Source organism: Poecilia formosa, unplaced genomic scaffold (genome assembly GCF_000485575.1).
Source record: "Poecilia formosa unplaced genomic scaffold, Poecilia_formosa-5.1.2 Scaffold464, whole genome shotgun sequence".
In the NCBI taxonomy this organism is placed as follows: domain Eukaryota; kingdom Metazoa; phylum Chordata; class Actinopteri; order Cyprinodontiformes; family Poeciliidae; genus Poecilia; species Poecilia formosa.
In genome coordinates this window covers 28566-55290 of record NW_006800403.1, presented here as the reverse complement: position 1 = coordinate 55290, position 26725 = coordinate 28566, and the positions used below count along the sequence as shown (strand labels likewise).

Sequence of the window (26725 nt, the reverse complement as noted above, 5' to 3'; positions counted from 1 at the left end):
AATAACACCTTGAATATTAAGTCAAAATGGGAAAGTAATTGGGAGTAAAAATTACAGAGGGTGATTGGCTTTCAATGTGTGTGACACAACAAACATCTACCAGTTCTAAAAGATGAAAGGAATTTGGATGGAAGTGCTTAATTAGATACTTTATTACACCTCACATTATTAGTAGACGTAGAGGAGAAGAACAGCAATGTTGGAGACTATGTGGCCATCAGAATGTGAATACTCTCGTATTTTGGTCCTGCCCAAAGTTGGCACCTTACTGGGATGGAATCTGTCAGACTACCGGGATAATTTTGGGGGTATGTCATCCCCAAAGACCCAAGAATTTTTCTGCTGGGGCTGATATCTGGAGAAGTGTTTCAAAAAGAAGATGAGTATCTTTTTAAAATTATATCAATTGCAAGAAAAAAGCTATTACACTGTCTTGGCTAAAGAAACTTCCTCCCCAGCTGGACCATTGGCGGGAAGTCTTGGAGGAGATTCACTCTATGGAAAAACTAACATCTTTTACATATAAAAGGACATTCTTACAACAAACGCTGGTCTAAATGGCTGGCATACAAGAACAAGGAAGCTTAACTATGTGTAACATCTTGTAATGTTTTCCTTTTCTCTCCAACTATGAATCAGTGCGCCTAGTTCTGTGCATGTTTCATTGTAATAATGAAAAATGTTAGAGTATAAAAAAAAAAGCTGGGCTTTTTGTCATGTTTTATACATTAGTCTACATCTAAATTAGTCGATATAATTACTCAAATTAACAACTCTTAATAAATACCTTTTGAAAACCTGTTTGCATTTAGTTTAAGCAGTTTAAGTTGACAACTTGCAGCAGGAGCGAATGAATGCATGCAGATATGTTTTCTGTCCCTTCAGAAAAGAGGACAGATGGCAACGGAAGAGTTTACTTTGTCCATCACCAGACCCGCTCAACTCAGTGGGAGGACCCTCGAACGCAGGGGTGAGAGAGGGAATTCAGCCCCATCTTTTTGGTTTTGTTTTCCTGAAAACATCTTTAAACAATTCTCATTTTCAGATTACTGAACGAGAAGCCGCTTCCTGAAGGCTGGGAGATGAGATTCACCGTGGATGGCATTCCTTATTTTGTAGACCACAACAGGAGAACGACCACCTACATTGACCCTCGCACGGGAAAATCCTCTCTGTATGTTTTCCTCCTCATTACTTTCCATTCCGACCTAAAAATGTAAGCCTTCCTATTCATGAAGGGCACAACCCTAGCTAAAGAAAAATACCAAAATATTGAAGAGGAAATGTTTCATATTGCCCTGTGGAAGCGGTCAGACCGGTTCATTGCATGTAGATGCACACTTTACACGCATTCCATGTTATCTTTTTTACATCCGGAAATTTTGAGCATGAGTCCAATGCTGGAAGGCAAAAAGACAATTCTTTAATATGCTAGCTGCTCTGCCGCTATACAACAATTCTGCTACCTACATCTCCAGGTTTTATTTAGTTATTAATTTAGTGCAGCAGAAAAAAAATAATGCTGAAAAAAGGTTGACATTTAAGATTTGGCACGTTGTGTTGACGGCTAAAACCAATAGTAATTGTCATTCAAATCCACACAAATTTGCTCTGATAAAAACAAACTAAAAAAATTAACAAGGAATTTATAGGTTATTGAATTTTGCAGGTCACCAGAAACATTGAGTTTTGTCACTACGCAGCACAAAATGGATCACAATTACTTCTATTTTATGTTTATTTAAAGTGATAACTATAAACTGTATAATTGCCCATCTCTACTCCTGTCTTTTTCTTTTTGTTTTCTCTTACATTGACATTCATGAGCTAGAAGCAGGTGTATTTATGACTGTTGTGTGTTTCATGTTGTGGCCAAACAGGTTTGGTAAAACCACAGAATGATTAAACGAGCTGACATGAACTGCTAACATCCTGACCCAGAAACCTGAGCAGGTTGCCCCTACCTAATGACTCCTGCTCTAAACAGTTTTAAATAAGAATCTCTATTATTCTGCGGTGTCAACAGCAAGCACTTGCACACCACTCAGTTATTCTGATAGAACTATTTTTGTTTAATACACACTGACATGTGATATATTATTATTATTATTATTATTGTCCATAGTGAAAATGGACCACGGATCACTTATGTTCGAGACTTCAAAGCCAAAGTTCAGTATTTCAAATTCTGGTGCCAGGTAAGAGTCAGACTGATACCATGTTTTCTTTACTGGTATTTACTGTAAACACACTGGGAAGTACTTCTGTGTGGAATATTACCAAATGATGAGGGTAATATTATCAGCAACTTTGTCATTAAGTTGCTGCAGTGTTGAGATTGGGGTGAGTAGATTTCATCCCACTAATATGGATGTGTAATCTATAAATAAGATGCAGTCTGAAGTAGGGCTGTATAATTAAATCAATTCTACAATATGCATAGATATTTTTCCCCCTCGGAAGGTTTCAATTTTTCATCCGCGAGTATTGATCCATTAAATCATAAGGGGTCCATAGACTTGTATGCGTCTTTTTTACCTCTCTGATTTGTGATGGCGTAGCAGCTAGTCTTCGCCTCTGCCAGTCTCACTTTCAACTTGTGCTTTAAGAGCACATTTTAAACTATACACCAGTTTTCAAATTATGTTAATAGACCAAGTAAAAGGGGAGTTATGCTAAAATAAGTAAACCATGTTTTTCCGAATGTCAGAGAAATGTTAAAAACTGGCTTTTCCGGTTATGTGAAAGGGAATGAGCTTCCAAACGTAAAAATGAAATGCAACATTAGATTCCTTTGTTTTTAGAAATCTTAAATCTTTAACAAATAACGATGGGCTGTATCTTGTTGCTAAGAAACAAAATCTTCCGTTTCCGCGGAAACAGAGTAGCAGCGCAAACGGAGTAGCAGCAAAAGCGGTGAGATTGTGAAATTAATGCAAAGTTTGGATATTGGACCGATCGGTGGCATCCACTTCGTAATTTGTTTTTAGCTTAGTGGTTTCTGTTCTGTATATAAAGGACTACCTGAAGAATGAATGTGCAGATGGTAGCGGCGCTGTGTTTTGAGCTAGAAGACGAAGAGGGGAAATCCGCAGCCGGAGTCTGCGGCGCAGTGAGGATTGCCATGATGACGATGGCTGATCAATCATTCTTATTAGTAACTGACAAAGAGTATCAGAGACTGGGAGAATGATTAGATCCTGGCAGTTTTGGAGACATCTACTCAGAGATCCAAGCAGGGGAATGGCGGTGCTGCTCAGCTGCAAGGAGTCGATCACTACGGGGGGAGGCAGAGCCACTCCCCCAGCAGCTAGTAGTAAACAGCTTACAGCCACGGCTAACTCCGGGAGCTAAGGTAGAAAAGCCTTTTTTCCATAGTCCTAAAGACTATTTTACCCCCCTTCCCCAATCAGAGCCAGGTATTGTGTAGTTAATCCTTTAAACCGGTTTTCAGTTAATTAAATCCAACTAAAAACTGTTGTGTTCCAAGTCTATGGAACACAAAACGTCAACAAAATCACTCTGTCCCTCTAAAATCTTTCAGAAAATCATAAGTGTATTGAAGCGCATCAATCGAAGAATATCGTGATCGTATCGTGAGCAGAATATCGTGTATCGTATCATGACATTATTGTATCACTACACCCTAGTCTGAAGTTATTAAAACAATGATCTGTAAATAAGATCTACATTTGTAGATCATACTTTTTCAGAATTAGAAAAATCTTCTTTTTTTATTTTTTTCCAGCAACTGTCTTTGCCTCAACATGTTAAAATCACAGTAACGAGGAAAAACCTCTTTGAGGATTCTTTCCAGCAGGTATGTTTGCAATGAATTCAATCAGACAAACTGTTCAAGTGGAATTAAACAGAGCTGCTGTTCTGCTGAAATAACCTTTAATTACCAGTCATTTAATTTTCAGTCATTTAAAAAAAAAGATAATTGAACAAGCCATTGTGAATTGTAGTTATTTATTTTTTGTCTATTTTAGATAATGAGCATTAACCCTCAGGATTTGAGAAGGAGGCTTTGGATCATCTTCCCAGGAGAGGAAGGCCTTGACTACGGAGGCGTTGCCAGGTAAGTTAAGGAGACTGAGAACTTAATTCTTGCCACACCTTTCTCGCTAACTCCATGTTGTCATCTCAGAAGCTTTAAGAAGCTCATAAGTTTGACTTTTTGTTTCATCTCTCTGATTTTCTCCAGTGATTGGACTGTGTCTTAACAAAAGTCCTTGTTGGACTTGTCCCTCTCTGTCCTTTCCTGTAGGGAGTGGTTCTTCTTGTTGTCTCATGAGGTTTTGAACCCCATGTATTGCCTGTTTGAATACGCTGGTAAAGATAACTATGGTCTCCAAATCAACCCTGCTTCAGACATCAACCCCGACCACCTCAAGTATTTCAGGTTCATTGGACGATTCATTGCAATGGTTAGTTTTTTTTTTTTCATCATTGCATTAAAAAAAACTTTAGGAATAGTTGTAGAGGTCTGTTGAAAAAAAAAGGATTAATATTCAATTGTTTTTATCCCTCAGGCTCTTTTCCACGGCAAGTTCATCGACACTGGTTTCTCTCTGCCATTTTACAAACGGATGCTCAACAAACCTTTGACACTCAACGATCTGGAGTCAATAGATCCTGAGTTTTATAACTCCCTCATGTGGATTAAGTGAGTGTGATCATATCATTTTAGCTCTTAAGATTAATAAAACAAATTAAATACAAGTCAGCACTTTAAGTTGTCTAAATGTCTGTTTTATTCAACTTAAAGTCAGATATATTTGTGGTTGTATTGGAAAAGCAGCTAAGATATGAAATAATTTTTGTTTGAACTCAGAAATGGTTTTTGATTGAATCATTCAATAATAACATGAGACTCTCCTAAAAGAAGTTGGAAATCTTTGACTTTTTAAACTTGGAAATTTCCACTTTTCTCCAGAAATTTTCTGTGATTGATGTCAAACTTTGATTTGTTTTTTTTTTTCTAGCAAATTTTCAGCTTTTCAAACTCAAAAATTTCTGAGATCTAAAAAGTCGTCTTTTGTGGCAGAAATGTACTACTTTTTTCTGTATCTACAACGGCCTTAATGCACCATCTTAGTCTACACCAGACATGTCCAAAGTCCGGCCCGGGGACCAAATGCGGCCCGTGGTCAAATTTCATTCGGCCCGCAGCCTCTGTCATCAAATCAATAACGTCTGGCCCGCACGTAGAATTAATACATTGGGTAGCAGTACTGTTACCTGCATAGGGCGTATCTTACATACTAAATGCTGTTCCTCATTTACCCTCTAGAGGGTAGCAGCCCGTGTGACTCAGACCATTTGCAGCTGGAGCTCACTGAGCTGCAGTGTGACGCAAGAGCCGCGGTCGGCACCAGCAGCTTTCTCTCGCGAACTTTTACCGACAGCTGGATAAGCACAGGTTTCGAGAGATTTGGTTTGGTAAGAAAATGCTAAGCTTGTTTGGGTCGACGTTAGGGTTGCCACCTGTCGGAAATCAAAATAAGGGACGCGTCGTCCTAGTCTCATGGGGGTCGGGGGAGTGGGACTGCTGCGGCAGCGCGTCGGGGTTGGTCTGTGTTACCCAGAATGCAGTTGGGCGCAATATCGTAACACCATGAGTGAAACAATGACTGGGGCAGCCTACTATATAATCTACCCGGGGACCACTTCTTTATTATTACATATACACATTTGTAGAATATGGAACAAATCGCGTACCGTTTCGGTTCAATACATTACGCCACATTTAACAGTCAAATACGGGACGGGTTGCAACCCTTCTCGACGTATTTGTGTGAGAAGACATTCTCAGTTGTGAACTTAAATAACGGATTCTCACTTACGAGACATCTTGCGCATCAGTACCACTGCCTTTGAGCCAGACCTGTCCTATGTGCTGCAGTCCAGATCTCAGTATCACATTAATGCAGACAAGTCATTTACAATAAGTCTCTGAATAAATTTTGTTTTTTAAGATCAAAATAAGTCATAAATTCAGACAAGTTTTCATTTTTCATTCCAGAATAATAAACTTTTAATTAAAAATCTAATCAACATTTACCAATATGTCATATTTCAAATGAGCCCTGCACTTGTTGATATGACTATTACTTGCTCATATTTCTGTTGTTTTATTTAAAAATTCTGTAAATATTGAACTGCCATGGTGAGATATTTTTTTATGTTTCAAATGTAATTTGCACACAAGAGTACAATTACTTCTGTTTAACCGTTAGAAAAAAGTTAGTGTTAAAAAAGTGAAGTTAAGTGAATATTCAATTGCATATTATATTCATGTTTCAAATGAACCAAAAGACATGCTTAAGATCGCTGAAATTAAAATAAAAAAGCAAATTTAAAACACAGAATGGCTTGCTGAAATTTGTTTAAATATATTGCTGTTCTATGTAAAGAACGTCCGCCAAGGTCGGCTGCCCTACATTTTTAACACACCAAATCTGGCCCCCTTTGCAAAAAGTTTGGACACCCCTGGTCTACACAACCAAATTCCCTTGTTTCGAAAATTTGTCTTAGAAACTTATCTGGTTTGTCACATTGTAAAGCATCTGATAGCAGTGGAGTGGAAAAGCTAGCAGTGATACCACTGTGACCAAACACGTTTGTTTTGTCTCATTTCAGGGACAATGACATCGAGGAGTGTGGGTTGGAAATGTTCTTTTCAGTTGATAAGGAAATGCTTGGAGAAATATCCACCCATGAGCTTAAAGAAGGCGGGGGAGACATCCAAGTTACCGAGGAAAACAAGGAGGAGTACATCAAGTGGGTTCTTCTTTTCATCTGTTTGGCTCTGTGTGTTGAGTTGCATTGTGTTTATCTTTCTGCTGCCCCCTGCAGGTTGGTAGCAGAGTGGCGGCTGTCCAGAGGAGTGGAAGAACAGACGCAAGCATTCTTTGAGGGCTTCAATGAGGTCCTCCCTCAGCAGTACCTGCAGTATTTTGATGCTAAAGAGCTCGAGGTGAAGCTGAAGCACAAACTTGTTTACATAATGAGTGATTCAGAAAACACAACGAGGCGCAGGCTTTAGGATGAGTTCTTATCCTTGCACAGGTCATGCTGTGTGGCATGCAGGAACTGGATCTGGGGGACTGGCAGAACAACACCATCTACAGACACTACACTCGGACCAGCAAACAGATCGTCTGGTTCTGGCAGGTCAGTGGGAAACGGCTGGATATCGGTTTTCACTAAATGGTTTTGCTAATTTAAAACGGAGACAGTTAAAACAAAATTGATGCTAGTGTGGTTCGCGGTCCTGGAGTTTTGTGACAAACTGTCGGAAAAACGCACTTCTCCTTAAAATCGTTTTTTCCAGCTATGAAAGAGAATCAGGATGGCTTGGAGGGGGCGGCAGTGGTGGATGTTTTATGATGGATAAAAGTTTAAATTAGATGTGAAAATGTGAGGAAAAAAAAGTGATACTTCACATACAACTTCATGTACATGTTTCTGCTTCCTCTAGCTTTCATCTCATCAACCCTGAAAATAGCAAACATTGAAGGTTTTTTGTTTTCAACTCTACTTTCAAACTGAAGACTGTTATCGTGATCTGGTATCACTGACGTACGATGCATTCACTGTTCCGACTTATCAATAAGACAAAGTTGTACTTTTTGCTTGTCTTTAAAGCATCACAAGTTAATTTTTACAGTGATTTTCTATAAAATGTTTTTCATTAAGTTCAGCCATAGTAAAATTGTTTTCATCACTTATTTGAGTAATTTAGTCAGTAAACTCTTGTTTAGGTAATCTGTTTTAATTTGCTATTGCTGTAGATATTTTCTTGAACTTTTAATATCGATATTTCTGTCTGCAGTTGATGAAGGAGATGGACAACGAGAAGCGGATGAGGCTGCTGCAGTTTGTCACCGGCACTTGTCGTCTGCCTGTGGGAGGTTTCGCCAACCTTATGGGTAATTAATCCTCTCATTAAAATATTTCACTTAACACTGATTTTCTTATATATATATGTATATGTATATGTGTGTATATATATATATATGTGTATATATATGTATGTATGTGTGTGTGTATATGTAGGTCCTTCTCAAAAAATTAGCATATTGTGTTAAAGTTAATTATTTTCCATAATGTAATGATAAAAATTAAACTGTCATATATTTTAAATTCATTTCACACCAACTGAAATATTTCAGGTCTTTTATTGTTTTAATACTGATGATTTTGGCATACAGCTCATCAAAACCCAAAATTTCTATCTCAAAAAATTAGCATATTTCATCCGACCAATAAAAGAAAAGTGTTTTAATACCAAAAATGTCAACCTTCAAATAATTATGTTCAGTTATGCACTCAATACTTGGTCGGGAATCCTCTTGCAGAAATGACTGCTTTAATGTGGCGTGGCATGGAGGCAATCAGCCTGTGGCACTGCTGAGGTGTTATGGAGGGCCAGGATGCTTCGATAGCGGCCTTAAGCTCATCCAGAGTGTTGGGTCTTGGATCTCTCAACTTTCTCTTCACAATATCCCACAGATTCTCTATGGGGTTCAGGTCAGGAGAGTTGGCAGGCCAATTGAGCACAGTAATACCATGGTCAGTAAACCGTTTACCAGTGGTTTTGGCACTGTGAGCAGGTGCCAGGTCGTGCTGAAAAATGACATCTTCATCTCCATAAAGCTTTTCAGCAGATGGACGCATGAAGTGCTCCAAAATCTCCTGATGGCTAGCTGCTTTGACCCTGCCCTTAATAAAACGCAGTGGACCAGCAGCTGACCTGGCACCCCAGACCATCACTGACTGTGGGTACTTGACACTGGACTTCTGGCATTTTGACATTTCCTTCTCCCCAGTCTTCCTCCAGACTCGGGCACCTTGATTTCCGAATGACATGCATAATTTGCTTTCATTCGAAAAAAGTACTTTGGACCACTGAGCAACAGTCCAGTGCTGCTTCTCTGTAGCCCAGGTCAGGCGCTTCTGCCGCTGTTTCTGGTTCAAAAGTAGCTTGACTTGGGGAATCCAGAACCTGTAGCCCTTTTCCTGCACACGCCTGTGCACTGTGGCTCTGGATGTTTCTACTGCAGACTCAGTCCACTGCTTCCACAGGTCCCCCAAGGTCTGGAATCGGCCCTTCTCCACAATCTTCCTCAGGGTCCGGTCACCTCTTCTCGTTGTGCAGCGTTTTCTGCCACACTTTTTCCTTCCCACTGAGGTGCCTTGATACAGTACTCTGGGAACAGCCTGTTCATTCAGAAATTTCTTTCTGTGTCTTACTCTCTTGCTTGAGGGTGTCAATGATGGCCTTCTGGACAGCAGTCAGGTCAGCAGTCTTACCCATGATTGCGGTTTTGAGTAATGAACCAGGCTGGGAGTTTTTAAAAGCCTCAGGAATCTTTTGCAGGTGTTTAGAGTTACTTCGTTGATTCAGATGATTAAGTTAATTGCTCGTTCAGAGAACCTTTTCATGATATGCTAATTTTTTGAGATGGCAATTTTGGGTTTTCATGAGTGTATGCCAAAATCATCAGTATTAAAACAATAAAAGACCTGAAATATTTCAGTTGGTGTGCAATGAATCTAAAATATATGACGGTTTAATTTTTATCATTACATTATGGAAAATAATGAACTTTATCACAATATGCTAATTTTTTGAGGACATGTATATATTCTATCTGAATAAGGGGACAGTCTGTCAGTTTTAACATGTCTAAAACCATGGCTCTGAAATAACTTGAGCTGCCCGTCTCTTGTTTCCTGAAATGTTGACATAATGACTCTGCACAAAACAAGATCTCTGGCCATGGAAAGCCAAACCAGTTCTTTTATAGAACCAGTTAAAATTGGCTCTACTCCTGGTCTTTGTCCTGGTTCTGGTCCTTCATTGGAATCGGCTCTCTTTAAAACACACAGGATTGTCATATTCTTTACATTTTTCTTCTAAACCTTTTTATTTGCTTTACTCCGAGCTGTAACGGTTAAATACCTGCTTGGATATTTTATGTTCTTCTTCACTGCACTGTAAAATAATTAGTTTTAAGAATAATATTAAAGTACATGGTTTATTTCCAGTATAATTAATTTTTTTCCCCTCTTTGCCATTTCACACAATTGTTTTCTATTTCCTCTACTTGTTCACCATATCCTACAGTTTTATTTCTGAAAGAATCAAACACATTTTGGGGTTTTCTTTACTGTTGTTTTGTGGAGAAAAAAAATTTATTCCGATTGTAAAGAGTGTCTCTCCCATTGCTCCAAAAATAATGCATCCATGTTATTAATTTTCAACCTAGTCTTGGCTGAAACACCCACATAAAAAATATTCCACTTTTTGGAACATCTTGCACATTGTTTTTTTTTTTTTTAGGAAATAAAAACAAAAAAGATTTAAAAAAATATGAAAAGCTTTACATATCTGGATTGGTCTGTAGTTGTTAAAGGTTTAAGTGAAAGTGAAAAAAAAAATTACCATTTTGGGTCAGCAGGATAAATATTGTCATTTTCAAGGTGCTTCAAGAATTGATGATCAGGCCCTGATCATCAACGCTCTCATCATGCACTCCTAATGTAATCCAGCTGTGTGAAATTTTAGCTGTTTTGAATTAAATTAAATGTTGGGTGACATAATTTCTAACCAGAGATAGGATTTCTTTTACATTGTACAGACATTTTTAAAAGGTTATTTACTTGGGTTTTTGTTGTTTATTTATATTGTTTGAGTTTCTCAGGATTATTCAAATGAATATTAAATGTTTGTATGCCCAAATGTATGTCTTAAAATATGTCTTCACAGTTGAATTAAATTACACTTTAATGATTTAATGCTATAATTAAATTAACCAAATTGGGGATGGCCTCAAATTTTTATCAAAATATTTTGTGGTATTGTCGTAACAACAAACGTGACGATAAGAATCATTTATTACTTGTGACTGTGTCACAGCTGTTGCAGCCCCACAAACACAAATACTGCTCCTGAAAAACCCCTTTATAATACACTTTAGGACGTCAGGCACACACTGCTCACAGTAAAAGCATTTAATCATGTTTTCCATTGACGCGTCTTTAAACAGTGGAGAAAATGGTAAAACTAACGATACAACAATAAGGATTTATGTATATATATTTTTGTAAACATTGTTGAGATTTATCATATTATGATAAATGATAACAATATGATAAATACTCACTCCTCAACCAAATGGTTAAACCTATGTGCCATTAAATTGAAAAAAAAAAAAAAAAAAAAGACATTGGGACAAAAAGAAGATTCAAAGTGACGAGTTCCCCTCCTTTCAGGGAGCAACGGGCCACAGAAGTTCTGCATTGAGAAGGTGGGAAAGGAAAACTGGCTGCCCAGAAGTCACACATGGTGAGTCTCAAAAAAACTCAACATCAGCCACACAACTGTTCTCCTTCTGGGATGCTTCAGGTGATTATATGATGTTGAGAAAATATTTGTTCAACTGTTTATTTTTGTGCTGTAGCTTCAACAGATTGGACTTGCCACCCTATAAGAGCTATGAACAACTCAAGGAGAAGCTGATGTTCGCCATTGAGGAGACGGAAGGATTTGGACAGGAGTGAAAGAGGGAGATGAAGTGGGAAAACCCCATCAATGTTTAAATCGGGGAGCGCCAGCCTGCAGAAGCAGCAGGTGTTTGGAAGAGGCGACACTCGTCTGCATGCACCAGCTGGTGAGATGGCTGCCAGCATGTGCAGTATTCTGAATCGGGGAAGTCCTCTTACAGCAAACCTCTCATGGCTTCATGAGCCGGAGCAGAATTTCGTATTCTTTCAAAACCAAAATCCAAAGGCTGCCTTCCAAACACAGTCGTCATGTCAACGAGAGAAACTCATGAGCGCAAGGGCATGATCTGAGACGTAGAGGGTGTGGCTTTAAGTTTTCAACTCGGCTAAGTTCCCCCAAAATGAGTTGCTTTCTAAAAAGTCTGAACTAATGATTTAAATGAATCTTCCTCTCTTAAGTTAACATTAATGACTTTCAAAAGCTTCAATAACAGACAATCTTGGTGCTTCAGAGATTTGGGATTCTTTGCTTTCGTTTTGTGCTCTCTGGATTATGTCATGTTTCGAGTCTGTGAATCGATGAATGATTGTGAACAGTGTTGTAACCGCCATTATTTTTTTTTTAATGGTGGTGGCAAATGTTATAAAAACCATTTAACTGGCCCTAGTTTTATAGGGTCGGAGTCTGCACACTGTGATCTGTAATAACAGGATAATAATATGGATTAGAGTTTTCTGGAAGAATCTTAACGTTAACAGCTTTAATGAGCTTTTTTTGGTCTTTTAATGTACAGAAGTAGTCTTAATTAAACCAGTTACTTAAAAATCCACAGAAGACCAGAAGAATGCTAATACTACATCAAACCAAATAAAATTTAATCCTATGAGGCATTTTCATTGCAACCCGGTTGTCTCTTTTAAACATGTAGCATTTGAAACATGAACAAGTGTTTTCTTGCCTTATTTTGACATCTTTCACAACAGACCTCAAAAAAGAAGGGATAGAAAGGTTGTTTTCAAAAGTCAGCAATAACTGAGGAAATTTAAATCCCGCCTCTCTTTACACCTGTCATTTGTAGCTTGTTCCGTCTGAACTTGTGAAAAATAATATATTTTATCATTACTCTGCATTAATGGGCACTCCTAGTGAAGATGTGTGAAGCAGCTTTTAAAATAATTTTTTCAATAACATTTAGAGAAATGTGTTTAGAGATTACATTTAAAAGTAAAGTGTAAATTTAAAAATACTTGTGTTACAGCATTTTAAAACGTTTAAGGAAACCAATTGTGGTAATTTTTATAAACGAAAAGTAAAATAATATTTGAACAAGAGATATAAACTGAATCCATGTACAAAGATTAAAGATGAATTTTCCAGATTCTTTTTGAAGAATATTTTACTGCAATGAAAGCTGAATTTCTTTTGAGGCTTTTTACATATTTTTTGTCCTGGGTGCCAATAAATCTGGAGTGCTGAAACTCCAGCACTCCAGAAAGTTGTGGCTTTTTTTTTAATCACCAAAAACCTTTCCTGAGGACGATTATGTAATAAAATGAAACCTTGTGTTGTGAAGACTGTTTAAACTGCGTAGTCACACACTGAACCAGCAGAGGAAACTCTGAACTTTGGATTCAAGATGAATTATCAGTTTTTAGTCTTTCTCCCTTCAGGCTCCCAGCCAGCAGAAACAGTTGGTCATGTGGTAAAATAAACACTCTTATTCTCTCTGATCAGACTGATTCATTCCTCCATTGGAATAAATAAATTTATCAGAAATGTCCAGGAGAAACTGCAGTAGGAAGATTTATTGGTAATTTTAGTTAAGAGAACTGTATGAATGTATGAGGATCAAAGGTCAAGTTGTGCTCAATATGCCACCTCCTGAAAGCATTTTTTTTAATTTTTCACAATAGAAACCCTGGAACGTTGTAAACGAGCAGATATGGAAATAAAAATAAAGATGCTCATGTTTGTTTTTTAAATATTTTCCAGAATCCTGGTTAATCTAGCTGGTCACTCCTGTACAGGACGAGAAGATGTAAATGGTGTTCATAACAAAGTTTCTTAAGATTTTAAAGAAGTTTAAGGCAATGCTCTATTTTTTTTCCTCTCTAACTGCTTATGTACATGAAAGATGTGTAACATAGGGATTGTCACATTAATAAATGAACTCAAAACATCCCATTTGTGGTGTTCTGGTGAAAGTAAATGTTTTACTGCCTGCAGATAAAAAAAAAAAAACCTTAAGACTGAAATACTGGAATGGGTTAATTTTAATTATATTCTGTAAAAAACTGGGAGAAATAACATCTGATCAATGTAACCGTTTTAATATAAAACAAATGTCATTTTCCAGTACAGGAAACCGTTTAAATAAAGAGGCAGGTTTGGACTACAAACATGGCTGCCTCTGTGAACTGTTGTGGGCATTGGTCTGTGTCTGCAGCTTGCCACTGGTTTCCATGTCGCCATGTTCCTCTGTCCCTTTCTCAGCCCCTCCCTTGGTGGTAGCCATGGCAGCAAGGCGGCCTCTATCCGTCCCCTCTTCGTCCCCTGGTTGAGTTTCTGCTGTCTCCTGGTCTCCATCGGAGCTGTCATCTTCCTCTGCCTCCTCTCCATTAGTCTGTGAGCGTTCGGAAATCCTTGTGAATCTGCTTCTCTTCCCGTTGCGCTCTCCTTCCTGCTCCTGAACCGCCGATGCTCCTGCAGCCTCATTGGCCTCCTCATCCTCCTCTGTCCCCACCTCTGCTCCTGTCATGTCTCCTGCTGTGGGACATTTGTGGTCTCTGTAGTAGCTCTGCCTGGTGAATCCCTTGTTGCATATGGAGCACCTGAACCTGTAGTTGTCTGTGTGGGACTGCTGATGCTCCAGCATGTGAGCCCTGCGGCTGAACGCCTTCTGACAGAACAGACACTTGTAGGGTTTGATACCTGGCAGAGAGGAGAGCTGGTTACAAAAAGAACAAATACCAAAGAAATGCTAGAATATGTTAAGATGTGAAAAATTTACACACTCAACTTTTGTCGACTTTAACACCAAGAATAAAGGTTTGAATTCAATGCCAATTTTCTCAGGGTGTCTGCACATCTACAAAGACTCTTAAGCCTTAAATTCATCCATCTAAAATTAAGCCCTTAAAATGTATTAAATTCATTTTTTAAAAGTTGGGCTTTAATATGGTCATTATGGATATTGATTTAATTTTAGAACGTGCCAATTTCATCACCAAACTTCATCCAGCCAAGTAAATTCCATTCATAATGGTCTAAAGCATCTTAAATTTGAGATGGTAAAACCTGTAGAAACCTGTAATATTGTTATATTAAACATTAATATGAGGTCAAAGAAGTATTTGCATCTGCACTAATATTTGGTTTTATGTTATGCAGTGGTGGACACACTTCCGCTCCGCAAATGAAAAATTTGCAGAGCTAAATTTTCCATTTAGCATTTTTGCTAATTTTGAAAAAGCTTAGCGCACTTAGCTTCCTCTAAATACCATGCTGATGTTGAGCTTCAGTGCTTTAGGGTTACTGTAGCTAATTTTCTAATTAGTTCCCACCATTGATGTCATGTATCAAGTTCCACCACAGCCACACAGTCAACAAGCTTCATACTTGATCATTACAAAATGTATGGACTCAACACTTTGAACTCAATTGAATTTTTAACCCCAGATGAGACAAAGATGAGCTCTTTGACCACAAAGACTAAAGCAACATCTGGAAAGCAATTAGTTTCTGATAAATCGCAAGTGTCAAACTCCAGTCCTCAAGGGCCACTGTCCTGCAGTTTTTAGATGTGCCACAGGTACAAAACACTGGAATGAAATGGCTTAATTACCTCCTCCTTGTGTAGATAAGTTCTCCAGAGTCCTGCTAATGACCTAATTATTCTATTCAGGTGTGGTGCAGCAGAGGCACATCTAAAAGTTGCAGGACACCTGCCCTTGAGGACTGGAGTTTGACACCCCTGCGATAAATGGACTCTTCTGACAGTGAGGGCAATGTGGTAAGAGTGGTCAGAATTGTGCCAGAAGCTTGTGTATGTAAACTATGAAGATCTTCAGACAACAGATGGATCGTTATTTTCTCACCAGAATGTGACAGGATGTGGGCTTTCAGTTTGTCTGGTCTGTTGAATTCTTTGGTGCAGCCCACATGTGTCCTGAGAAAGGAAATAAGGAAGATGCAAAAATGTGTGGGAAAAATAAAAGTATTTGAGCTATAATTACATAGATCGGGTCAGGGGAAGGGGTTGGGGAACTTTTTCACTTGTCCTCCTTCTGGAGCCTCACCTGAAAGGACACTTGTATTTCTTAAAAGGCTCGTGGATCAGCATGTGTCTCTTCACTTTGTCCTTTCTGTTGAACGTCGCCTCACAGAGAGAACACTTGTACGGTTTCTCACCTGGAAACAAAATAAAACTCATCTTTTGTTGGATTCAAGGTTCACACAAGTTCCCTGACTTAACACTGCGAACTGAAATCGCACATTTTAGATCTGAGTTGGAAAAACCTTTGTTAAATTTCAGACCTGAGTGAATGCGAGTGTGCAGCTTGAGGTAGTGCTCAGTCTTGAAGGCCTTTTTGCAGATCTGACACTTAAATCTTCCTCCAACGCCATGAGTGGGCAGGTGGCGCCGCAAGTATCTCTCACATGGGAAGACCTGATGATGTACAGAGAGATGGCGAACAGATCAGAGCTCACCTAAAAGTGAGAGACTTTTAGCTGTAAATGATCAAGAGTAGCTATAATCACTATAGCAGCACCTAGTGACATAAGGAACTCAAGACTCAAAATGAAATGGTGTTTAAAAAACTTTGCTGTTCCTGATTTTCTCTCTTGCCCAAACATGAGCAACTATTGAAAAGTCAGTTTTTTCTACAGCTGACCTGTATACTATCATCTAAATGACTGTAATCCTGTCATTTATGTATGTTTTATGAGCAGATTAGAGAACATCTGAAGCGCTTCTTTTCTTTTCATGAGGACATGCACACATCAGAGAACAGAAAGCATGACTTCCAAACTGACATTATTTATGAGCTTTTGCCGTTTTAGGTTGTAGAAATTAATTTAATTTGAATCACTCTGAGCCTCATATGTGCAGCATGATGGTAAGAGGTGTACCTTCTGACAGTGAGGGCAAGGGAAGCTGTGAGAGGCGGTCAGCAGGTGTTGCTCCAGAGCTTCCTGGGTTGAATACCTGCTCTGACATTTCACACACCTGCAGTGACACAAAGGCACTCTGGTGAAAACTAAACACTGCATGTAAAGGAAATGCTTTGGGGGTTTTCTGTTGTATTTAGACTAAAGAATAAAGTTGGAGGAGATTTTTTAAATAAAGTAGAAAACTAGATATACATAGATACAGACATTTCTTCTACATGTTTACTGAAGCTGATGTGTCAGAAGGAACATCCTGCAGGAGAAGTGGCGGTCCTGACCTGAACACGCTCGTCTCCTTGCGCGTGTTCTGCTGTGGGCAGAAGCAGTGGGAGTACTGGTGGACTCCCAGCTCAAACAGGGAGGGGAAGACCTTGCTACAGAGGTGGCAGCGGTACGTCAGCTGCTCCTGGTGCGTCCGGATGTGTTCCAGGAAGTGGTCCAGCTTCTGGAAGGTCTGGGAGCAGCTCTTCAACACACACTTGTACACCTGTAAGGAAACACAACTGACGCAACTTTAGTCCCAATCTGCTCAATCTCTATTACTTATGTGTACTGGAACTTGTACAAAAGATTAAAATACAAACTAAATTTCTTCACTTTTAACTCAGTTTCTAGACTTTTTAATGTGGTCTTGAATGAGATTTCTTCAGGCTTCAGCTGCTTAGAACAGAAAAACAAAACAATTCTCTCTGCCTGCTTAAGGCCCAAACCTCTGAACAAGAGGTGGATTTTAACTTTGTTCCCTCTTTACTGCATCTCCCTCAGCATAGATATAGACATATTTGGTAACCATGGAAATGTCAGACTCTTGGCTACAAGCTGCAGGTCAGACCTTAGTGACCAGGGGCCTCATGCATAAAAGAATGAAGTTTTCACACTAAAACTTGGCGTACGGAGAAATTTAGAAAAGTGCGGTGCACAAACAAAATGGGATGCATAAAGCCGTGCACCTTTCCTTTAGAAATCCTAATTTACGGGAAGTAGAATGCAGCTGCTGGTCTCCAATGTCACCACCCATAAATGCATGTGTAAATTAGTATAAATACCCGGAAGTCTGCCACCATGTGAAGCAGAAACCATGGTGACGTCCTTGTTTGTAGCAGTATGAGTATTTATAATAATTATATATTTTATTTAAAAGGTGTTTTCAGGACACATAAGGCCACCTCACAAAAATAAAAATTATACATTTGAAAGAAAAAAATAAAATCCAAAATAAATAAAAAGATGGTGAAAATGCCCGTTTGAACAATTGGGCAATCAGCCAGGATTTAATAAATAATATCTCTGATCAATTGCTCCCTCTAAATCAGGGGTGTCCAAAGTTGGTTCTGGAGGGCCGGCTTCCTGCATGTTTTAGTTCTCTCCCTAGTGGTAGTAACAACCTCCTCAACAAGTCAGTGTTCCTCTTAGGCCTTCTAATGAGCCATCATTTGATGCAGGTATTTAAACCAGGGAGAAAACTAAAACATGCAGGATGCCGGCCCTATAAGACCCACTTTGGACACCCCTGCTCTAAATCCTTCCATTAGCGATGTTCTCCATCAGAGCCAAAACGCTCCACAATTACGCTACACAATTTTGCACAGCTACTTACATACGTGATTGTCTACACACCTTAATCACCTTAAAAATAATCAAACCTGTTTGGAGTAAATCTGCTGATCCAACCATGTTTTTTTTTTAGTGAGAATGAAATTACCCCATGGATGCATTCCATGCGCTTCGGCGCACAGACCGACGCATTACATCTTTACTTGCTGAAAGTAAAGATCTTGACAAAAGCTGAGGAAAAGTACTACAAACAGGAATAGGAAAAGTACTATTTACATTCGAGTGAGGTTTTCACATCCTTTTATTTTTATTTTGTGTTCATGTTACTTTATTGTCTTGGGATAAATACGGTTCAGTTTCATCGTTTACTTTTAAGCAATAAAAAATATGTTTGATGCTTCTTGGTCTAAAAAACACTAAATGTAGTCAGGTTTCAGTGTCTTTAGGTGAGTTTTGACGCTTTGTAGTTCGATATTGTTCACAGAAAAAGTTTGCATGGCTGCCGTAAATTTTCACGCCAATGTATATTTACGTACACTTTGACGCAAAGTAAATTTTTATACATGCTGGCTTGCGAGTAAAATATGGCGCCGCACATTTTTTGTGCACACGCACACATTATGCATGAGGCCCCTGATCATTTGCTGTAAAAATCCCCAGATGTATTAACCTCTACACAGGTAATGCAGATCTACAGTTCACAAAGGTTTGTAGCCTTATTTATGATATTTTCAAAAGGTTTATATAATTTGGCGAGGGACAAAAAGAAATAAAATTCTTTTCTCCTGCCTCACCTGCTCGCCTTTGTGCTGGGTCAGGTGAGACTTGAGCTGGAAGTAGGTCTTGAACTTGCAGGTGCAAAACTGGCACTGGTAGGAGCTGTCTATCACAACGATCTGCTTGGTTTGAGCGCCGCCCTGCTGGTTCTGGTCAGACATGAAGTGAGCGTGACTGTCCTGGGCGTCTCCCCGTTGGCTGGCGGTCAGACCGGGTTCAGCCTCCATCGCTGCCTCCTCCCCTGGTTCCTCTGTAAACAGGAAGTGAGGTCACTATACAGGCTGTGTATCTGGAGTTAGTTTTGTTGTCCAAAATGAAGCTCACCCGTTTGGGCCGGCTCTGGTTCTGCTTGAGTCTGGTCTCGGTCCATGTCGCCTTGTTTCTGCCGCTCCGCCATCCGTTCTTCCTCAATGAATGAAACGGGAACCACCTTCACTGTGATGGGCAGCCGGGTCACAGTGTTCGCCACGCTCATCGGCCACACCTGGACAGTCAGGACAGCAGGGGGCGCTTGTTCATTCAGATGTGAATCTCTGTGTTTTGTGATTTGAGTTGATCCCAGTTTTTAGGGTTCAGATATGATATTTAATTCAGAAACCAGTTTTACTTTTCAAACGGTCAAGAGTTCAAATTATGTGACTGACAAGAGGAAAGAAATACAACATTTATTTAAATTCTATTACGACCTTAACTGCCTGGCTTTAAATACAAAAATATTTTTAAAAAATGAATAAAAAACAATTTCACAAAACATTAAGCAGACTCAAATCAATTTGATCATTTTGGACTGAATTCCAGGATGAAGAAACTGTGATTCCCTGTAGAATCGGGGGAGTTTTTTCTGCACATTTACTTATTTACTTCAGCCATCTTAAAATTCACCTCTAGAAAAACAAAAACAGACAGTCCACCTTGTGAGTCTGCATGTGTTTCTTCACATTGGACTTCTGGGCGAAGGCCCGCCCACAGACAATGCACTGGAACGGTTTCTCTCCTGTGTGGCTGCAGGAAGAAAACAGACCAAGTGGTGATCCTCTTCCATCTACACTGGAGTCAGTCGGTGGGCAAAGTCCACGTTATGCTGCTCACCTTCTGATGTGTTGCTGGAGGTCAAAGTTTTTGGAGAAGAACTTATTGCAGAAATTACACTTCAGCTTTGGACCTTTTCCCTTCAGGTGATCTGCTGAGGAGAGAAACTTAGAACTAGAATTATAGACTTTATTGTCATTTAAAATCTACATTTTGAGCAAAATTTTGTTGCAAGGCTCCAATAAAGACAAAATAAGTAATTAATAATAAAATGTTTTAATCTAATATGGAAAATAAATATATATACGTATATATCATAATCAGCATCATAGTCCAGACTTTTTCAACCTGATTGGTACTTCTGCTTTGCATCAATACCTTGAATGGTTAAATTCCAGTAATACTTGAGGTTTATCTGTAACTTGCACACATATTGGAACTGAATATTTAGTATTCAGTTCCTTTTTACAAAATGTTCATGTATTTTATTTTATCTGTGGAAAAAGGCAGAAGTTAGGGTGACTTAACTTTTGCCTTTTCTAAACCTGTCACAATAATTTATCTCAATAAGTAATAAATCAATGATTTGCTTAATAAATTAATAGCTTGATCATGTCCAGTCTGATTAATATTTTTTGAAGCGTCATTTTGCTAACAGAGACATCATATTCTATTTTCTTCTTGTTATTTTGGTTATTTGCGGGGGTTTTTGGTTGTTGTGATTTAATTGGATAATTAAAATGTCTTCCATTTCATTAGTCTTCGAGAGGGCAAACTTCCATTATAATGCCATTATCAATATGTTACTTAAAAATGATCTGAAAACAAAAATATAATTTATCACAATAATTTCTGGGACAATTTATAATTAGATAAATATAAATTTGTGATGGTGCAAGACTAATCTAGTCTTACACTTTTGGCTGAATATCTTCTTGCAGCCGTCCATGTTTCCTTTCATTGGTGGATTTACTGGTATGTTTTGAGCCACTGTCATGTTACAGAGCATTTTAGAGGGTTTAAGACGTGGGTATCAAACTATGGCCCTGCAACCTGAATTTGGCCTGCAGCACAATTATATTTGTCCCAAGCTGTACCTCTAGCTGTCTGCCAGAGCTGGCCCCACTAACACTACAAACCTTTGAATGTTTTATAACCTAACATGTGAAGTCGACACCTCTGGTCTGATCCTGAACAGAAAGCTGACCAGAGTTGATGTGAAGGTTTAATTTCCCTTTGGCATCAAAAAAGTGTTAAAAAGAGGGAAAACAAATATCAGCTGAAAACAAATAAATCAATGATTTGCAAAAACTCTAGAAAACCAGGCATCATTTCCTTCACTTCACAGCTAAACACTAACATTACTGCACCTGTGGCTACAGACCAGGAGCTTTCCATCATTGACGTATGAATGTGTGTGTGAATGTGTGTGAATATGAGTGACTGATTTCATTATAACATGTCTTTAAAGCACTCAGGTGGTTGGAAAACCACTAAGTCTGATGTCAATATTTTTATTGTTTTTTATAGTAAAATCGCAGTATAATGTAACAGTAATATACGTTCACAGATGGGATAGTTATGTTTACTCGGTTACATTTACTTGAGTAACTTATTGAAATGTTTGGAAACAATTTACATCCAGGAGTAAAAATACATCTAAGAGTATTACTCTGTACTTAATACTCTTGACTAATTTTCTTATCTATGCTCTTAATTGGGTAAAATGTCTGGATTCTCTACCCACTGTAAGGAACGTCACAAAAATTAAGAACAAACTCCTTTTAAATAAACATTCACCCCACACACACACCTGAAGTTGTGACTGAAGTGACTGAAGTTATATTGATCTGGAAAACAGTTTATTTTGCCTGATCTTGTTATTTTGTAATTATGTTATTTATATAAATTCTTTTCAGTTTGGTTCTTAAAATACCAACATTTCCACATAATTTTATATTTTGGTGCATCTTCTGATATAATTCTTAAATATGAAGTAATTGATGTTCTGTACTTGAGTAAACTTTTCAAAAATACTTTTATCACTTGAGTACATTTCTTGGATTGTTACTTTTTACTTTTAATTGAGTAAAAATATGCTGAAGTAGTGATAGTCTTACTTGAGTCTACATTTTGGCTACTCTGCCCATCTTTGCATACATAAAGTAGTTGTTAAGTGACAAAACATGATAAAATCCGGCGTCTAAGGAATACTTTAGTAAGCCATCACCTGCTGCTCCATCCATTGTCTTCTTGCTGCTCCGGGGCTGTTTGGGTATGATGACCTTTTCGAAGTCGCTCAGCTCTGCCATGCTGCCCATGTGGCTGCAGCTCTTTGCTTTGCTGCCCTGTTTCCCAGGGCTGTAGACGGGAGTACTGCTGAATGACTGGCCCTCCACGCACTAGCCAGGCACCCAGTGAGAAGGAAACAAGTAAATAAACACGGGAACTGGAACTGGACGGTGTATGAGATATTGAGGACTGCAGGTGTAGGAACTCACCTGAACAGGGTGGAAAGCTGGCAGGCCTAACGTATGGATCTCTGCTGCACAGCCAGCACCAGCAGCCGCTGCAGCAGCAGCAGGGCCTGCCATGTGGGGCATCGTGCTGTACACCTGCACCACCGAGTTGCTGTGGCTCACTGGCACCTGAGAGGAGAGGGGTTGCTGGGTGGGCTGCCCAGCTGGCAGGGCTGGGGGCAGTGCATGGCTGGAGGGCAGAGGGTGGGAAGCCTGCTGCTGATGCTGCTGCTGCTGATGATGATGGTGGTGGTGGTGATGATGCTGAAGATATGATACCCCTGCTGTGTGCATGCTCAGGTTGCTCTGCAATAACAGCAAAACATCTGAAGAATGTGTTTCAGTTGGAGCAAAGCAGCGACCGCTCCAGGATGTACCTGTATGGGCGTCTGCATGGCGGCCATGGGCTGGTCGATGGAGGTGAAGGCAGAGATGGCCGACATGAGGACGTCATCGCTGACCAGCACGTTGCCTTGCACCAGAGTGTGAGTCAGAGGAGACGGAGGGACTGCTATATAGGTGGATACCTGATGGCCGAGCAGGATAGAAGGAATTTAAACAACTACAGATAGCCAAGTAGATTTTTAGCATTTTGTTGCAGATTTGGTAATTAGCTTATCCAAATACCATTAGCTACAAAAAAAAAGTTGAGTCCAACTTTAAAACTTCTGGGTTTCCTTCTCACTTTTATTCTCTGTTCAATAATTATTACCTTTGTTTAGCATAAATGCTACCTCAGATCTTCTGATTCCATGCTAGCTTGATATATTTGACTGGCAGCCAATGAACATGGCAAATAACATTACAATAAATTATTTTATCTTATATTTTGCAGTTATGATTGAAAAACAGATTAGATTTTCATATTAAAGAAATATTAACATTTTCTGATTAACAATGTATTCGACTCAACTTTTTAACTTGACATTTTTTTATATCTGCCAGTTTTCCAGGGGCACTACTTTAAAAACCAATGGGCCTGATTATAGCACTAATGTATCAGCCGCATCAAATATTAATCGGTTTCAAATCTATTAATAAATCAGTCTGAAAGAATCCAAATTTGGAGCTAATATATGTTTTAATAAAGAAATAATAATATCTAGTTTTTTCCAAGTATCTTTATTTTAAAAACAACAACAATAACAAGGGAATTGTTCCCCTCCACTGTCGCCACATACTTGCTCAGGAGAAGGGATTGCTGCAAGCAAAGTGAGTAAACAATCAGATTTGAGGCGTTCATATGCTCTGCAAACTCTTAGTTTTCACTGATATTCCTTAACAAAAAGGAAACGGGCCCACAGCCTCACAGATCCTTTTCCCACATACTTGTTCTTTATATTAAGTCGAACTCACCTGGAATGTCTGATGCCACAAAGTTCAATATTGATCACAACTGACCCAAACACATCGTTCCAGTTACAGTACAACATGCATAAACCATCAGCAACTCTACACACCAATCAGTTTCCACCGCTCTGTCCCCACCTGTCTGTTGATGGCAGTTTGGGGTACAGAGCCGACTGACGGGACCGGCGCATAGGCGTTGGTGGAGGCCAGGGACACGGTGGACAGGGAGGGGCTGCCAGACTGGCACTGCTCCCTCTTGTGCGTCATGAAGGCAGGCAGAGAGTTGAACTGTTTCTTACACTTGCCACACAGGAACACGTCTTCGTCGTCTGCAGGATGATTAAAAACAACCAGTCCGGTTAATATTAGTAGAAAAAAAATCCTGCAGATGGAAACGAGAGCAAACAGAATATTTCATACAAGCCAGTTCATCACTTCAAGCAGTGAATTCCTGCATGTGGTCTACTGATCTAATGGGACATTTGTGGTAAATGTCCCATTAGATCAGGGCACATTTATTAACTGCAACAAGCAGTTAATCAATTAATCACCCAATGATTTCCATTCTGATGATTTATATTTTCTGAAAGGCAAATTTCTTTACAGACACTTCACAATTTACTTTATTTATGGTTTCTGTTGAGTTATTTTTATCTGTATTTTATTTATTGATTTTCTTTGTTGTGATTTATTTTGGATATTTAAAATGTCTTCCTGTATGGAGTGTTATTTACAAAATTAAAGTTTATTAGTCTTTAAGATGCCCAAATTGCATTATTATGCCATTATCAATATATTTTTCCCCAAACTGTCTTTTTTAAATTTAAAGAACATAACTTGCAGAGTTAGGGGACATTTTTTGCAAAACTTTTTTTACAATTTTAAGTTTAATTATCTTTTTTACACACAGTGGTCAACCTCCCTTCCAGTTTCACTCTTCTGTTTTTTTTTTTTTTTACATCTGCATAATCTTCGATCAGTTAGAATTTAGAAACCATGGTAAATGTGGACAGGATTTTGTATAATCAATACAAAATCCAAATTAAAACTATCCAAATTAAACCTAGTCCAGCTTTGAATTCAATCCAAAACATACAAATAAAAAGATTTAGAGGCCACAAAGCTGTGAAATTGCCTTTTTGTGTTTACATTTTAAAATTTCCTGATCAAAAATCAAGTTTTCTGTGTTAAACTAAAAATTAAGGTCATCATCCAAATAATGCAAGAACTCACATAAGAAGAAATTTAGATTTTTTTTCTGGCTTAGAAAAAAATGCAATAAGACATAAAGTTTATAAAGTTTGTGTGTATTTGTTCCCCATATTAAATTGTAATTTTTCCATATTATTCCAGGTGCAGGAACCCTGTGCAGGAACCCTGTTAGTGATCTCACATACCCATGGGCTGGATGGCCGGCGTCGCAGAGACATTTTGGTTGTTTGGGTCAGGAACTCCGCCTTGACCATCCAGCAGTGACTGAACTGCCAGCACAGTCTGGTTGTCCATGCCTGAGGAAGATAGAGATGGAGATGAGGTCACTGTGACAAAAGCAGTTGTTTTCATAAGATGTGAAGTGTGTTCTGACATATAGAGCAATAGTTTTGACACTCTACTTACTAATCAGGCAATTCTGAAAGCAGTTGGTTGCACCACATTTTATTTAGGGGTATCTGAATAAGGTGGTCAGAATACAAATGTACACCACATTTTTCAGAGTTTTTTATTATTATTATTATTATTTTTTTTTTAAGAATAAAAAAAACAGTGTATCATTTTCCATAACACTTCAGTTACCTTTAACCAGTACTACTTTGTAGTACTAGTTAAAGGTAGTAGGTACTACTTTGTCCATCACATAAAATCACTACAAAATATATCAAGGTTTTTGGTTATGATGTGGAAAAAATGTGAACAGATTCTAGAGTAAAGAATGATTTAGTTGTGCAAAGAAAACATCATTTCTGCAAAATGTTCAGCTTTCTATGTGTTTACGTCGCCAACCACTTAGGTTTTGTACTCTGATTACAAGTTGTACATGGGTTCAATGTTAATATGAAATCCTAAACACATCAGGCCTAAAATCCAAGCTTGAAGCAACTTAGTAGACTTGTGACAGCGTGTTGCAATTTAAAAGGACAGCGAGAGAAACGAATATCGCCTCAAACTGCGCACCCACAATAGGATGTCTGATAGAAAATGGGTGGAATTAAAACGGGAAAATATTTCATATCTGCTTGGTTGTTTACATTTACACTTTCAGAGTTTTTCTGTTCTCTACAATGATAAACGTCTAACTGAGATTCAGACATGTTTTTCTGATTTCCATAAAGACCACAAAATATATTTATCAAAAATATCCTCAAATGCGCGACTATGTTTATGGTTATGCAACAATAAAAAGAATATTACTACCTTCGAGCACCTCAAATATTGCCTGCGCCATCTTGAAGCTCTCCTTTTCTGTAATAGGCGCTCCACTGGCAATGCCTGCTGCTTGGTGTAAATACACAGAAGTCAAGAAAACGTGAGAAAAGCATTTTAAACATGAAGGCTTCACGGAAAATCCAAGTATAGCTAAGCTATTGGGGGTATGTTTTACTTAAGTTACAAAGTGTAATAGCTAATAATAAATATGTATTAAGTGCCTGTATAAAAATAACTTGAAAATAATGAAAGATGCTGCATTTTTAAGCTCAGTCTTAACTGAAATTTCGTTTATTTAGCCATTTTATTTAATAAATGTTGGCTCACAGTGATTTTCTCCACTGAACATGAACGCACCTTCCAATCGAAGAATCTGTGCTCG

General features: G+C 38.6%; 2 protein-coding genes across 4 annotated transcripts in view; one reads left to right on the top strand and one right to left on the bottom strand.

Moving 5' to 3' along the window:
- LOC103156105 (E3 ubiquitin-protein ligase Itchy-like) overlaps positions 1–12896 on the top strand; it is a 54486-nt gene extending 41590 nt beyond the window's left edge. The window contains exons 12-24 of the mRNA XM_007578028.2: positions 886–970; positions 1046–1174; positions 2126–2198; positions 3749–3820; positions 3993–4081; positions 4271–4430; positions 4536–4669; positions 6646–6786; positions 6862–6982; positions 7075–7179; positions 7841–7937; positions 11287–11359; positions 11475–12896. Of these exons, the coding sequence (XP_007578090.1) occupies positions 886–970; positions 1046–1174; positions 2126–2198; positions 3749–3820; positions 3993–4081; positions 4271–4430; positions 4536–4669; positions 6646–6786; positions 6862–6982; positions 7075–7179; positions 7841–7937; positions 11287–11359; positions 11475–11574 (1379 nt within the window). The 3' untranslated portion in view covers positions 11575–12896. The remainder of the gene's footprint in view (positions 1–885; positions 971–1045; positions 1175–2125; positions 2199–3748; positions 3821–3992; positions 4082–4270; positions 4431–4535; positions 4670–6645; positions 6787–6861; positions 6983–7074; positions 7180–7840; positions 7938–11286; positions 11360–11474) is intronic.
- A 720-nt stretch (positions 12897–13616) lies between these two features.
- On the bottom strand, positions 13617–26416 carry znf341 (zinc finger protein 341). 3 transcript variants are annotated; one of them, XM_007578029.2, is made up of 16 exons: positions 26332–26416; positions 25317–25427; positions 24058–24248; positions 22947–23096; positions 22552–22875; positions 22281–22452; positions 20111–20204; positions 19933–20023; positions 19346–19505; positions 19039–19271; positions 16969–17177; positions 16652–16748; positions 16055–16187; positions 15817–15928; positions 15616–15686; positions 13617–14449 (listed from the first exon to the last, which is right to left on the bottom strand). In XM_007578029.2, exons 1-16 carry the CDS (start codon positions 26360–26362, stop codon positions 13911–13913), a joined length of 2718 nt encoding a protein of 905 aa, XP_007578091.1. In that variant the 5' UTR covers positions 26363–26416; the 3' UTR covers positions 13617–13910. The 3 variants fall into 3 exon arrangements, with proteins under 3 accessions (XP_007578091.1, XP_007578092.1, XP_007578093.1); XM_007578030.2 differs by having other exon boundaries at positions 20111–20201; XM_007578031.2 differs by lacking the exons at positions 25317–25427; positions 26332–26416 and having other exon boundaries at positions 24030–24094.
- Positions 26417–26725: the final 309 nt, after the last annotated feature.